The following is a 15,653-nucleotide window of genomic DNA, read 5'->3' as shown; positions in this document are numbered from 1 at the left end:
ACAACAACAACAATTGTTAGTACTTCCTGAAGTTGGATGTAGGAAACAAAGACAGGTGTTAATTTCAAAAGCAACCATGTCTTTAGTTTCTCAAGAAGAGGGAGGAAGGTTCTGGGAGAAGAATCAAAGTCCCTCTCAGATCTTATCCTGAGAGCAGGACTTCATCAGTTGAAGGGGAGAGAAGAGCCTGCAGGAACAGGTCAGACCTTGATGAGGCTCACCTCCCACTGAGGAGAAAGCAGAAGCCAACTGTGCCCTCTCTGTGCCTCTGCCTGCTGCCACCAAGGACTCTGCATCTTTGGTCATTTAAGATGGCCCTGAAAGACTCCATGTGATGGGAGTAAGCACTGAATTGTGTTATTGTCATTGATTGAATTGTGTTCCCCAAAAAATATATGTCAACGTGGTTAGCCCATGATTCTCAGTGGTTTGGCAGTTACGTAATGATGTAATATGTGGTTGTTATGTAATGACATGATGATGTCATGTGACAGTTACATAATGATGTCATGTGGCAGTTACATAATGATGTAATATGTGGCCATTATGTAATGATGTCATGTGGCAGTTATGTAATGATGTCACGTGATCATACCTCATGATGGGCTCATCAGGTCACAGCCCTGATCCCACCATGTAAGGGAGGTGTCCTGGGGTGCAGGCTGCATCCCATTTATCTACAAAAGATCAAAGGAGAGAAACACGAGCAGAGAGAGGAACCTCACTATCACCAAGAAGGATGCGGATCCTTGTGCGGGGAACCTCCTAGACCCGGCGGAAGGTTGATGCCAAGACACATGGAGACCTCCAGTGGACGACAAGCCCACAGATGCTGAAAGGAGACAAGGAGCTTTCCCCAGAGCTGGCACAGAGAGAAAGCCTTTCCCTAGAATTGACACCTAGATTTCTGTTATTTAAAGCTATCCACGGTGGTGTTTGTGTCACAGCCGCGCTAGAGGGCTAAGAAGTTGTGGTAGAAGATACTCCATATATAGCTGGGGAACAGGATAGCACACTAGTTCCCAGTCCTGGATGCCCCGTGTATCTCCTGGGATGCAATGTGCACACAGTATGAGCCTGGGGTTCAGGAGTGGGGAGTGGGCAGTGTGCACACTGAATTCATCTTGTGGAGTGGAGGCGGCAGGGAGAGGACAGCGTACACACAGCAGTATCCTTGTGGGGTGGGCAGAGAGAGGACAGCATGCACACAGAATTATCCTTGGGGGGCAGGTGGAGAGAGGACAGTGTGCACACAGACATACCCTTGCGGGGGGTGAAGAGAGGATAGCGTGCACACAGAATTATCCTTGAGGGTTGTGGAGAAAGGACAATGTGCACACAGAAGTATCCTTGGGGTGGTGGGGTGGAGAGAGGACAGCATGCACACAAAATTATCCTGGAGGTGGGTATGGGAAGAGGACAGGTGCACACAGAAACCCACTGAACTCACTCTCTGTCTCTCCCAGCTGTGCTCTTCCCTGCTGCCCACCGGCCAAAGAGGTCATTATCCATCCCGCTGAACCCAGTCCTGCAGAGCTCCCTGGAGGAAGTGGAACTGCTCTATGAGGTAGGCAAAAAAACCCAACAGAACAAAACCTGGTGCCATCGAGTTAGATTCTGACTCACAGTGAGGGAGACTCTGTAGGACAGAGGAGAACCAACCCACAGGGTTTCTAAGACAGTCACCTTCACAGAAGCAGAGTGACACATCTTTCTTCCTTGGAGCAACTGGTGGATTTGAACCACTGACCTTCCAGTTAGCAGCTGAGTGCCAAGGACTTGGCAGTGTTTCATTCTCTTGTGTATAGGGTCGCTATGATTCATTACGGCCTCAATGGCACAGTTCCGACTCACAGCGACCCTGTACAGGGTTTCTGAGGCTATAAATCTTTACGGGAGCAGAAAGCCTCATCTTTCTCCCACAGAACAGCTGGTAGTTTTGAACTGCTGACTGTGAGGTTAGCAGCCTGATTCATAACCACTACACTACCAGAGCTCCTTAACAACACCAAGACCATCAAAATAAACAGCAAAAATATGTTGCCATTGAGTCGACTGTGACTGATAAGAATCCTATAGGATGGTGTAGAAGTACCCATAGGATTTCTGTAGCTATCATCGTTATGGAAGCAGACTAGCACATCTTTCTCCTGTAGAGCCTCTGTTGGGTTCCTACCAGCAACCTCTCGGTTAGTAGTGAAGCACTTAACCACTGTGTCACCAGGGGTCCTGGAGGTGGTGGGGGTGGTGCAGCAAAAGACACTGCACCAGCTCTATCATTTTCGGAGCCCCTGAAAAAAAGTGGCCTCTGCTATTCTAGGGCCTAGACTCATTTGTGGAGATTGAATAATCCTGCCCAGGTCAAAGCACGCCTCCTCTCCCACATGCTGTAACAGGACACAGTGAGACTGAGAACGCAGCCTGGGCAAAATTAGAAGTCTAACTTTGGACCATAGGATCCACTATTGGCACCCAGGCACCGTGTGTGGCAGTCATCCCAACCAGGGTGCCCATCAAGCAAAACCATGCCAAGCTCACTGTGTGAGCAGCACCGTGTGATGACAAGGCCATTTCTGGTGTCCATGCATTGTTTCTGAAAGCTTGGACCCCTCGAAAGCTCTCCTCTCTTCTCATACCTATCCTCTTCCCCCCTCCTCAGGATGTCCTGAGGCCACGTGGTGCTGTGGTCAGTACCGTTGAACTGTAGTCTGGGCTTCTCCACCCACAGTTATGTGTCCTCACACAAGTCACCAATTTACTCTAGGACTGAGTCCCCTCCACTGCTAGGTAGACAAGGAGCTCCAAAATTCCCCTGTAGCCTGGGTATGCTCTGACCCCGTGCACTGGAACTGACCAGGTAAGAAAGAGAGCACCCGCTGTGGCCTGGGGGAGCACTCTGAAACCTCACAGCCAAGTCTTAAAAGTGGCCACTGTATGAGCAAATCTGTGAGAAAGACAACAGACAGACATGGAGAACAGATTAGAGCACAGGAGAGATGGAAGCAGAGAATTCTTGTTAGAATTCTGAGTCGTTTCATGGGAAAGGTGGTTCCTGGTTCCCACAATGGGCCTGGTGCCATACACAGCCTGACAGAGTATATGACAGATCTGCCCCTGCTTGTGGAGGGCAGGTGAGAGGAAGGCCATACCTCTGTATCCCAATTCATTCCTAGCACAATTCTCTGTAGCCTTTGACTCTATTTCTGCTTAATAATTATCCAAACTGATCAGCATATGCTTTAGAAGATCTTTGGTAGGTGGGAGGGGAAAAGGAGAATGAGGTTAATCTTGGCCATTAGAAGTAATCATTGTTTACTTAAATGGCAGCCTTGTATCATTGCATTTGATGTTGTCCACATTTATCTTGTTATTATTGTTATTGCTAAGTGCCACCGAGGAGTCCTGGTGTGGCGCTGTGGGATACAGCACTGGACCACAAGGTCGGTTTGAACCACAAGGTTAGCAGTTCAAACTCACCATTTGCTCCTTGGAAGCCTTGTACAGGGTCGCTCTAAGTCAGAACCAATTTGACGGCACTTAACAAAAACAAGTCAGTTCCAACTGAGAGCAACCCAGTATAGGATTTCTGAGGAGACGTTGGTGGGTTTGACCCACCAACCTTGTGGTTAGCAGTCCAGTGCTTATCTTACAGTGCCACAGAAGGGTGGCAAAAACCAGTTGCCACCAAACTGACTCTGACATGTGGCGATCCCAAGTGTACTGGGTGGAACTACTCCATTAGGTCTTCAAGACTGAGACCATTCAGAAGCAGATCATCCCTGTGGATGGGTTCAAGCCAGCAATCTTTCAGTTAGTAGATGAATACGTAACCATCTGCACTACCCAGGACTTATAGCATGATGCTACTACCCATTTTACAGAGGAGGAAAGTGAGGCTCTGAGAAGTTAACCAGTGCAGATTACCCAATAAATAACGTAAAAATGGACCTATCTGTACTTACTTACTCTTCTGTGAAATGGTCCACTAAAGATTAATCAAAGATACGGTGAAACCCATGTGGAAGTGTTCACTGCAGATTGTAAGTAAATACAAGGAAGCTGTGTCCCTCTGGGACTCTTTCTGTGTTTAAAAACAAACAAAAAACCCCTGCCATGGAGCCAATCCCCACTCATAGGGACCCCATAGAGGGTTTCTGAGACTATAAATCTTTACAGGACCAGGCAGCTTCAACTTTCTCTTGAGGAGTGGCTGGTGGATTTGAACAATTGACCTTGGGTTTAGTAGCCCAACACCTAACCCAGAGAAAAGACTTTGATTCTGTAGGAAGATGCTGTGGGGTTGAGAAAGAGGCAGATATCTGCCATACCTAGAAGTAGGTCTTTGATGTGGTGAGAAATTAAGAAATTGTACACTAGAGATTAGTAAGTAAACGCATGCTTACCTTGCCTATTGGATAATCAGACACTGAGTAGCCCATCCAAGGCTGCACAGTAATGGGAACAGTCAGCTGGAACCCAGGTCTCCCAGGTACCCTAAATGAATGAGTGTACAAATGAGTGAAACCTTGTCCTCAACCATCTTTCCACACCCCATGTTTCTCATCAGTTCCTCCTTGCTGAACTCGAGATCAGCTCTGACCTGAAGATCTCCATCAAGGATGAGGAGCTCCTCTCTTTGCGGAAGGCTGCTGACTTCCGCACCGTCTGCAATGATGTGATCCCCAAGCGCATCCCAGACATCCGCCGGCTGAGCGCCAGCCTCTCCAGCCACCCAGGCGTCCTCAAGAAGGAAGACTTTGAAAGAACGGTGCTGACCCTAGCCTATGTGGCCTACCGCACAGCCATGTCTCAGGGACATCAGAAGGACATCTGGGCCCAGGCCCTGCTTAGCCTCTTCCAGGCCTTGAGGCATGACCTGTTGAGGTCCTCCAGCTCCAGTAGGCCACTCTGAGAAACTGGTCCCCACAGGGCCATAGAGCAGGGACCAACACACAGAGTAATCCCAAAACTCTTTATCGTCTACAGACCAGCAACAACGTGTATGCCAAAGTGTATGTATAGACTTCCCCCATTGTGCCTCATGAATGTCCTGTTGTCCACCATGACAGTCAGGTGACATTTGGGTCAGGTCTACTCAGAGACAGAGTAACTCAGGGGTGGGAACATGCCTGTGACTTATGCAATCATTTCTACCGTTTCTAAACTGCTGGGAAATGTTGGGATCACAATATTCTGGACATTTCCTCTATCGATGGCATCCACATGGTCATCTCAGAGGTGACTCAAGACACATTGACAAGAGTCTGTGTAGAGAAGTTTCCATGGCTCTGGAACGAACTGAATGGAATTCCATCTGTGTGGTAATTCAGTCAGGAGATATTTCCACAGATAAGATGCAAGTTACGGGCACCCTTATTTTTGTAACCCATCTTAATGTCTTGCATCTCTCAGTTATGATCCTGGACAAGGTTGTGTTCATCTGGAAAAAATGGAAGGAATACTGAGGGAGAACTTCTTGTCTTACTGTGTGGCTCACCTTGTTGTCGTTAGGTACTGCTGAGTGGGTTCTGACTCCTAGTGAGCCCACGCACAGCAGAACCAAACACTGCCCTGTCCTGCGCCCTCCTCACCATCCTTGCTATGTCCAAGCTTATTGTTGCAGCCACTGTGTCCGTCCATCTCCTTGAGGGTCTTCCTCTTTTTCGCTGACCCTCTTACTTTACCAAGCATTTGCCTGTCTCCAGGGACTTGTTGTTGTTAAATGTTGTCCAGTTGTGCCAACTCATAGCGACCTTGTATAACAGGGGTGGAGAATCTTTTTTCTACCAAAATTTATAACATCATTCATGGAAAATTTATAACATCATTCATGGGCCGTACAAAATTATCCACTTAAAAATTAACCTGCTATATTTGGCCAAACATTGAATTAACTCACCCCTAATGTGATGGCTATAGGAGCTCTGGTAGCATAGTGGTTACGAATCGGGCTGCGAACCTTAAGGTCAGTGGTTCGAAACTACCAGCCACTCCACGGGAGAAAGATGAGGCTTTCTACTCCCGTAAGGATTTACACCCTCGGAAACCCTGTACAGGGTCACTATGGGTCGGAACCGACTCGACGGCACTTAACAACAACAATGTGATGGCTGGAAGTGCAGTTGCCTTGACTGGGCCAGACCAAATGATTTCACTGACCAAGAACCAGACTTTCCAAAGAGCAGCTAGTGGGTTTGAACTGCCAACCTCATGGTTAGCAGTCCAGTGCTTATCCTACTACAACACCATACCAGGATTCCAGAGAATGCTTCCTCTTAATGACATGGCCAAAGTGCCATCCTGCCTTCTAAGGAACATTCTGACTGTACTTTTTCCAAGACAGATTTGTTTGTTCTTCTGACCTGTTGTTGTTAAGTGTCGTTGAGTCAGTTCTGACTCATAACGACCCTGTATAGGTTTTCTAAGGAGCGACTGGTGACTTTGAACTGCTGACCTTGTGGTCCAGTGCTTTTGTTGTTCTGGCAGTCCATGATCTATTCAATATTCTTTGCCAACACCTTAATTTAAATGCATCCGTTCTTGTTCAATTTCCAGTATTCACTGTCCAGCTTTAGCCTGCAATTGAAAATACCACGGGTTGGGTCAGGCACACTTTAGCTCTCTAAGTGATATCTTTGCTTTTTAACACTTTGAAGAGATCTTTAGAGGCAGATTTGCCCAATTCATACCATAGTTTGAGTTCTTGAATCACCTGACCTAATTTCTATTTAACAGATCTTCATACAATAAAAATGTCATGACGGATTTTTCTGAGATCACTGGAGTTTTTATTATCTCAGATGATTTCACTCAGCGGAATCTGGCGTTGTTCTGGGGTTGAACAGCAGTTGCTGACTGCACAGCTGTCTTGGAACCCCAGCATGCAGCCGCTATACCCCCAGCTGTTCGTTATTATCCAGTTCCTTTAATGTTTGCAACCAAAACATCACACATGTAGTACTTGCTCACTCAGAGTTTCAAAATCATTTCAGAAACAAGGCCAGAATGTAGTAAATACAGTAGCCAGTCCTTAATATGAGTTTATAGAAGTGAGTCACTCCAGCCCAACCTACAATGACAAGAGAATTTCAGAGGGTCCAGGGCTGGCCAGGACTGCTCTGCCTTTAAAGTCAAGAAGAACTGGTTTTCTGGTGTCATTCCCTGACTGATTCACCTTTAGCCTGGGGATCATTTCCAACTGATAGATTTGTGAAGTCTTGGAACGCCATTCCTTGTGTTCTCTGAATTTCAAGAGAAGTGGGTTTCATAACCCTTGACTCAGGACAGTTTCTCCCAGATCAAGGCAATACTGCGCAGGACTACCAGTTCTAGAAGATTCGGGGTGTGTTTTTTGCTTCCTCTGCCCAGATCCACATGCCCTTTCTGAGAAAAGAGACTAGTAACTTCTCCCATTCTATAAAACCACTGATCGGTGGATTCTGACTCACAGTGACCAGACGGACAGAATACAGCTGTTCCTTAGGGCACACAGCCTCATCTTTCTCCCTCGAAGGAGCTGATGAGTTTGAACCACCAACCTTGAGGTTAGCAGTCCAGTGTTTGACCCACAATGACTCCTGGACTCCTCCTGTTCTGTAGACAGAAGAAATCCCAGAGTCGAGGTGCTGCTGGTAAGACCCTGTCCCTAAATGTGCCAGCGTCTTCCCTGCCCTCCCAGCCCCTCATGTGTTCCAACCTCTCCTCCTTTCTCTGTGGATGACGTTGGTTTCTTTTTGGGGAAAGAGCCTCAGAGAGGAGTGTTGGAGCACCCCTCTAGCCGCTGTCATCTGGGCTCAGAAAACCTGCTGATTCTAACTCAAGACAACCCCTTGTGTGTCAGAATACAGTTGCTCTATGGGATTTTCTTAGACTTTTTAAATAATATTCTATTGTGTTCTTGGATGACAGTGTGCGTGGTGAATTAGGTTCCCACTTAACAATTTCTTTACAGAATGTTCTGTGACATTAATTACAAGCTTCACAATGTGTCCACAGGCTCTTTCATTGTGATCTGAGTTACATCTCCAGTATTCTAGTTTCCCTGCCCCCTTAACTTCTCAGCTTTTCCATAGGGTTGGCAATAGCTGATATTTCTAAAGTAAATCACCAAGCTTTTCTTCCAAGGCATCTCAGGGTAGGCTTAAACCACTAACCTTCCAGTTAATAGTCAACCATTTAACTGTTTCCACCAGCAAAAACAGAATGGAAAAAAAAAAAAAAAAACCCAGTTGTCAAGTCAAGTCTAACTCATGGAGACCCCATGTGCGTCAAAATAAAACCGCACTCTGTAGGGTTTTCAAGGGCTGTGACCTTTTGGAAGTAGATCGCCAGGCCTTTCTTCTGAGGTACCTGGGCAGCCAAGCCCAGGACTCCTCTGGGTTCAGAGGGTCTCCAAATGAGACTGGCTCCTGAAAGTTTCCAGAGAGGCAGCTACCCTTCTGTGTTCTCTAGGAAGGGGCCTCTCTCTGTAGGAAGACCTGGTTTGTGTAGAGTATTTTCACCCAGAGGCTGAAGGAAACCATGTCTGCCAGCAGGTTTACAACTGGACGCTGGGGGCAAATATCTACAGAATGAAGATTCCATTTTCTTCCTGCCACCAGATATATCTCCCTAAGGGCTAGGTCAGCAGGTGGCCCTCCCAAGAACAGCTCCAAGGCCTATCTCCCCATATAAGAAAGCAGTGCTTGCAGAGCATGGATCCTGTTTATGACAATGGTCATCCCTGAGGCCCTGGGTGGTTTGCTGAAGAAACTGAACAACAACCTTTGCCAGCGGCCTTGGTTCCGCAGGCTCAGCAGGCCCCTGCTGTGGCCAATCAGAATCGGCCTGGGGAGAAAAGGGGTGGGTTGTTCTGTCCAATGTGCTGATTGGCTGGCATCAGTGGGCGGGGCCTCCAGTTCCATCCAGGGCCTCCCATAGGTGAACTGAAGTCAAAGGTGGGCCCCTAGCAAGTGTTTGTTCTGGGACAAAAAGGAATGTCTTCCGGGCTTTTTCTGCTCAGGAGGCCCGGGCTCAGATTATAAGTGTGAAACCCATTTGAAGGACAGCCATTTGGCCGGTCCAGAGAGGAAAGAACAGGTCTACCTGAAGTCCATATGAGCCTCTAGCAAATTCTGGGGCTTGTCTTACGGGAAGGGGGTCCTAGAGTTTTATCACCAGCAGCACAGGTAGGAGCTGAAACTGGTATCCCCGCCCCAGAACAGACCTTCCGAGGGAGGAACCAGGATGGAGGGCCTGTGAATGGTCCCTTCAGGGTCCTTGTAACTGGCTAACAGGACCTTGGCTGGTGTCTAGAATGAAGGTGTTGGACTGCTGAGCAAGCCCAGAGGGTCCCCATTATGCCCCCCTTTACGGTCCTCTCCCAGTTCCTTTTTGCTGGTCATAAAACCATGCTTATCAACCCCACCTAAAACAGAAGACAAGGACCTAGCCTTTGGGAGACACAAGGTGTATCTGACTCCTGCTCAGCCCCTGAGGCAGAAGGGGAGTCTCTGAAATAAGACGCCAAAGAGGTTGCAGACGTCTTTCTGGACAGAGAGCACCGGTCTTCCTGCAGCGAGGCAGGACGAGTCGAGGGCAGGTTCACCATGGGCCTGCTGAAGGGCCTCCTGGGAGCCCGCAACCTGCTACTGGTCATCCTGGTCCCATTGCTGCTGCTGCCGCTGCTCATCCTCCACCCCAGCAGTGTGAGTATGACCCCCACCCCAACCTGGGTCTCCGAGGGGAGGGGGCTTCTGCAACACTTGAAAAGAGTCCTTGTTTGTGTGACGTTAGGAATGTCTTTCTGAAAGATGATGCTAAGATGCTTCTTCCTAAAAACGGCCATTCTCACCTCATCCCTCCCACCCACTCCCAGACCCCAACACCTGGGGTCAGGGGTCTGCCAGCTTAGAGCGGGGTCTTAATCTGTGGGCCAGCCTGCCCACACTCTGCTGAGCATGTGTAGCCAACATGTGACTCTCTATCTGGAAACAAAAGATGAACCTGGAGACCCAGGAAGATGCCACAGTACTGGCTCAAAGGAGACAGATGGGGAGGTGTGGGTCTGGTTCCAGCGAGGGCCCTTGGGCACCTGTCCTGAGTCTGGGGTCTGGCTGTAATGGGTGCTGATAAGTTCATTCCATGACTTCTCAGTTGGAAGTGGACCATGACTTGTTGCCCTAATCCCACGCATAAGGAAGGCTCTTTGATTATCTGTGTTCCTCTGCAGTTTCTAAAGGTGCCCTGGTGACACCCTGGGTTCAGCTTGGGGCTGCTCACCACATGCGCGAAAGCTGAGGCTGCGGTCTTAAAGATTTAGTCTCCGAAACACTAGGGCACAGTTCTGCTCTGTCCAACCGGGTCGCTAGGAGCTGGAATTGGTTCAGCGGCAGTGAGGTTGGTCAGCAACTCTGCCTCAGAAGAGACAGAAAATGGGAAGAGCTCCATCCGCCGATAGAATCCTTATCAGGGTTCCTGTGAGCACATAAGTGCAGCTCTGGCTCTGAGTTTGGCTGACTTCCCTTCCCTTCCCTTCCTCTTTCTGTCCCCTGCCCCACGACCCCTCCCTGGAGTCGTAGGAAAAGTTAACTAACTTGTGTATTTGTGGGAGGAAAAAGCCCCATAGCCCCTGGAGTAACTTGGTAACCAAGATTAAATTTAAAAAAACTAAAGAGAGAGGATTAGGAGGATTCCTTTTAAAAACAAACTGACTTAAATCTTTAGTAGAATAAACACCCCAGCGTGCCAAGAGGATTCTGATTAAAACTGGGCTGGGATTAGCAGGCAGCAATGTGAACTGGGCTCCTGGCTTCTCCCTGCATTCATTCTTTAGGGCCTGTGACTCTGGGGTTAAGTGTTTCCCACCTTCATTGAGCATCTTTGTTTTCTATGACTAATGAGAAGAATCTATTGAAAGGAGGGAAATTGAAGTACGCAAAGTTATCTTATACTTTTGAGGGAAGAGGGGCATTGTAGGAGGAAAAAATAAAAAGAGAGAAAGGAAAACTGAGCGGCCCTCTCTGTGTAGGTTTGTAAGTAATGCTGAGGGGTTTCAGCCTGTACTCCCTTAGGCCAAAAGACAATTCTGCTCCTTGATCTTTCCACCCTCAGGGTTCTCCACAGAACATTCTTGACATTTGGGGTGGGGCCAGAGAATTGTGGGCAATGGTGACCACCGAACATGGCTCCAGACACTGACATGTGCTCTCTGGGGCAGAAGCTCCCCCGGGTGAGAGCGGCTGCCTCAGGGGCAGCACAATCCTCCTCAGAGCTTCCAGACCGAGTCTCCTTCCAGCAGGTGACTGGAATGTAGAACATTCCATCCTCCCTGCATCACACCTCTTTCCCAGAAAAAAAGATGACGGCCAGTAGGCTCAGTGGGGCCCAAGAACTTCCAGCTCCTTTCTGTCCGGTGCATCCTTTTTCAAAAGGAGCAGTTTGGCAGCCACTGTGGATTCTGCTGTCTGACTAACATTTCCAAAGGTTTTAAGTTCCCTCTGATCTTGTGGCCCCAGGAAGTGTCAGTGGGCGCTACAGTGAACAATCTTTGGGTCCCATTCCCATTTCTCAACCCCAACCCCGGAATCTGTGGGTAGCTGGAGGAAACGCAGTTCGGTCCAGACACACAGGGTTAATCACTCCCGCAGGTCCTCGCTGGGGCCGGGACTGTTTGTCACTTTGGTGGGAGACTGAAGCTGTGTAAACAAAACAAGATTCCCCAATGTCACCTCTGGCCAGGTCAGACCTAAGCCCTGAGATTTTAGAATGAAGAAAAATTTTGGCACGAAGGGTTTGTACTTGTCTACTAAAACACAAATCCTGGTGTGGCACTGTAGTGTACCACGAAATCAGTAGTTCAAACCCACTCGACGATTCTTGGAAATCCTATGCAGGGTCACTATGAGTCCGAACTAACTCGACGGCACTTAACAACAGGAGCCCTGATCGTACAATAACTAAGCTCTCAGCTGTTAACCAAAAAGTTAGTCATTTGAACCCATGTACCGCTCAGTGAGAGAAAATACTTAGCAGTGTGCTCCTCTAAAGATCACAGCCTTGGAAACCCTAAGGGGCAATTCAATACTGTCCTATAGGGTCGCTATGAGTCAGAAGAGACTCCACAGCATCCAACAGTGACAACCCTATCTTAAAAGTTGGTGGTTTGAACCCATCCAACACCACTGCAGAATAAAGACCTGGTGATCTGCTTTTATGACGATCACAGCCAAGAAAACCCCATGGAGAAGTTCTTCTGTGTAACGCATGGGGACAGGATAGACTAAGTGTGAAAACTGAGGAGCCCACAGCCACCTTGGGTTTTCTCCCAGCTCGGTGAAATCACCATCATGGAGGGCTTCTCGGTGATCTCTCTCAACATGATGAATCAGCCCTACTCAAGACAGTCAGCAGTGCCGGGCTCCGGTTACTCCCAAAATAAAACCAAACCCATTGCTCGTCGCAACTCTATGCAAAGTTTCCGAAACTATATAAGTCCTTACGGCAACAGACAGCCTCATCTTTCTCCTATGGAGTGGCTGCTGGGTTTGAACCACCGACACTTGCAGTTAGCAGCCCAATGCTTAGCCCATAGCTCCACCAGGGGTAAGGTTAAGGAGGGCTGAGTTTTCTATAAAAATGGTGTCTGTGCTTACTCTGTGTGAATCTGTAAATTGTACAACCAGCAAGGTGGGAGGCCTGGGGGGATGATAAATCTCCAGAGCTTCCTTTCAAGGTAGACAGACCCAGTGGTCCCTCCGGAGCAACCAGGTCCATGCGGCTGCCCAGTGGGCTCTAACATAACAACTGTGAGGGTGGCCAGGCTGACAAGACACATTCTGTTAACTGTGAAGCAAGTCAATGGCACTTAGCAACAAGTTCTCTGTGCATCGATGGAGGTGGGATGGATCCCGCCCTACCCCATGTCTGGAGACCTTGTTATTTGCCACTGAAAGGGAGGGGTTGCTACTGGAACCTTGTGTATAGAAGTTAGGGATGCTGATAAATATCCTACAATGCACAGGACTGTCTCCACGACAGAGAATTGGTGGTGTTGGTGTGCCATGGAGTCAGTTCCGACTCATAGTGACCCTGTGTAAGCTGTAAATCTTTATGGGAGCAGAAAGTCTCATCTTTCTCCCGTGGAACAGCTGGTAGTTTTGAACTTCTGACTTTGAGATTAGCAGCCCGACTCTTAGCCACTACACTACCAGAGCTCCTTTCAACAAGGAATTATCTGGCCCAAAATATCAATAGTACCAACATCATTCCTCTTCCTCAACTAAAGAGATCATCCCATTATCTGGATTGCTGCCTACCTCCCCTGCCTTCTCCCCTCTCCTGTCTTCTCCTCCCTTCTTCCTTCCCTTTAGTTTCCCTCAACTCATCACTGACTCTGCAAGGAGATCCCCTAGATGCCTAGATACAAAACGATGGGACCCTAGATTGCAGAATGAAGGGGAAGAGTTGGCCGACCAGTCCGTGTGTTTGCCCACTGCCTAACAAGATGTTTCATTGTATTTTACTGCGGTTTGGAACTGTTCTGGGGACTTGTCTAAAGCAGAGATTTACACGTCGTATCTGAACATCTTGAGGCAGTGGAGCCTTGCTTTTCAAACAGAATCTTATTTGTAATTCAGCATATAAATCAAAGGAAAGCAGACGTTCCTTGGTTAGAAGGAAGATGGAGAAGGGGACTGGATTGGAGTCTCTGCTGGACTCTTCATGTCCCTTGGGATGTTTCTGAGACAAACCCACCCCCAACCACACACACATACACAGAACTCCAGGCTACAAGAGCATCTTTTGGGTTATTGCTAATCCAAGAATCTCACTTCCTGTGACCTGTGGCTCTCAGATCAGGCACATGCCCAAATGCCACCACAACCTCATGTCTTACACTCTCTGCAGAAGTAAAGGTGACTTAGCTCAGAATCTATACATGAACCCATCACATACATCGATCCCCAAAGTCTTCAAACACCTTCCAGAAACCAAACCTGGATTCTGACTCACAGCGACCCCTTGTGTTACAGAGTAGAACTGCTCTCTGTAGTCTGCCATCTTGATGGTACCACTGGATGGTTTCAAACCACCAACCTTTAGTTTAAAAAAACGAAAAACCCAAAGCAGCCATGTCAATTTTGACTGATAACAGAGCAGAACGACCCTATAGAGTTTCCAAAGCTGTGAATCTTTACAGAAGCTCTGCCCTTCCCGTCTCCTGAGGAGCCGCTGGTGAATTCGAACCTCCAACCTTATCGAGCACTCATCCACCATGCCATCAGGGTTTCTAGTTGAGTGCAAACCGTTTGTGATACTCGGGGTCCTTTGAAACATCTTCAACTCTGCTGAAAGCTTTGTTCGCAGATCACCAGGGAGACAAAATGTTCTGCCCGGCTTTCAATGCTGCCTTCACAGTATAGGGTCCGGATGCTTGATTAACGTTCAGTCTCCCGGCTCCTGGATTTCGGTCCATCTGTAGAATTGTCCCAGTCTACACCTTGGCAAGCTGAGCAGTTGACCCGCTCGCCACACTCTCTGCCCTGGGCTGACGGTGGGTTGTGCTGGCCCACAGATGTCCTGCCCCTAACCACCTCTTTCCATGTTGCAGGAGGCCTCGTGTGCCTATGTGCTGATCGTCACAGCTGTGTATTGGGTGTCTGAGGCTGTACCACTCGGAGCTGCAGCCCTGGTGCCTGCCTTCCTCTACCCGTTCTTCGGAGTTCTCCGGTCCAGCGAGGTTAGAGTCCCTGGAGGGTTGGGCCAGAGGAGGAGGGCACAGGGGGAAGGGGGACTCAAAGAGCACTTGAGGGGTCTGCGTTAACCCTCTGAACAACCCCTCACACTAAGTCTCTGCACCTGCTGCTCCTGACCCAAGCGCATCTCCTCATAGCCACACCCCATTCATCACCCCCTCAAACTGGCCTCTTTCAGTTAGCCTTCCTTCCTTCATCTCACCCAGTAGCCCCTTTACTGGCACTTATGAATAAGCTGCTGCTCTTTCTTGGACGTATGTGTGTCTGTTTGAACTGGAAGTACTCGAAGAAAAGGCAAGATTGGGCCTCCCTTTCTATTGAATCTCCTTATAAGCTGAACACATATAGTGCCGGTGCTCAGTAAATGTGGGTGGACAGACAGACTTAGCATGTTTCCCTGAGTTCTGACGATATTCACATTGACCTCACTAGAAGACATCTCCATTCCTTCTACCTCAACTCCAGGTAACTACTCTTTCCTCCTTGGCTGGATTCTGACTACTTCTGCTTTCTCTGGTTCACACTTTTTCTGTGGCATTGTCAGAAACAAAATGGTTGACACGTACCCCAGGATGTGGCCAGGTTTTAGGGCAAACATTAAAGGCTCTCAAAAATAGGGAAGAAAGAGAACATCAGAAACCAGGGGCAAGATGAATCATGGTCCTCACTCACAAGGAAGCCAAGTGAATTGTTGTAAAACCAAGTCCAAGTCATGGCAACCCCATGTGTGTTGGAGTAGAACTGTGCTCCATACGGCTTTCAGTTGTTGTTAAGTGCCATTGAGTCGGTTCTGTACAGGGTTTCCAAGGAGCAGCTAGTGGGTTTGAACTGCCGACCTTGCAGTTCAGACTGACCTTGCGGTCCAGTGCTTATCCTACAGGTCCATACCAGGATTCCTTTCAGTACCTGCTTTCATTT

General features: G+C 48.3%; 2 protein-coding genes across 2 annotated transcripts in view; both read left to right on the top strand.

Annotated features, from left to right (window-relative positions):
* Nucleotides 1-4,912, top strand: part of FAM180A (family with sequence similarity 180, member A) — a 16,062-nt gene extending 11,150 nt beyond the window's left edge. Inside the window, exons 2-3 of the mRNA XM_006861236.1 lie at nucleotides 1,467-1,567; nucleotides 4,568-4,912. Of these exons, the coding sequence (XP_006861298.1) occupies nucleotides 1,467-1,567; nucleotides 4,568-4,912 (446 nt within the window). The remainder of the gene's footprint in view (nucleotides 1-1,466; nucleotides 1,568-4,567) is intronic.
* A 4,675-nt stretch (nucleotides 4,913-9,587) lies between these two features.
* SLC13A4 (solute carrier family 13 (sodium/sulfate symporter), member 4) overlaps nucleotides 9,588-15,653 on the top strand; it is a 51,341-nt gene continuing 45,275 nt past the window's right edge. The window contains exons 1-2 of the mRNA XM_006861158.1: nucleotides 9,588-9,686; nucleotides 14,591-14,719. Of these exons, the coding sequence (XP_006861220.1) occupies nucleotides 9,588-9,686; nucleotides 14,591-14,719 (228 nt within the window). The remainder of the gene's footprint in view (nucleotides 9,687-14,590; nucleotides 14,720-15,653) is intronic.

Source organism: Chrysochloris asiatica, unplaced genomic scaffold, assembly GCF_000296735.1.
Source record: "Chrysochloris asiatica unplaced genomic scaffold, ChrAsi1.0 scaffold00041, whole genome shotgun sequence".
Lineage (NCBI taxonomy): Eukaryota > Metazoa > Chordata > Mammalia > Afrosoricida > Chrysochloridae > Chrysochloris > Chrysochloris asiatica.
Note: the sequence above shows the minus strand (reverse complement) of the source record. Positions and strands in the feature narration are given on the sequence as shown.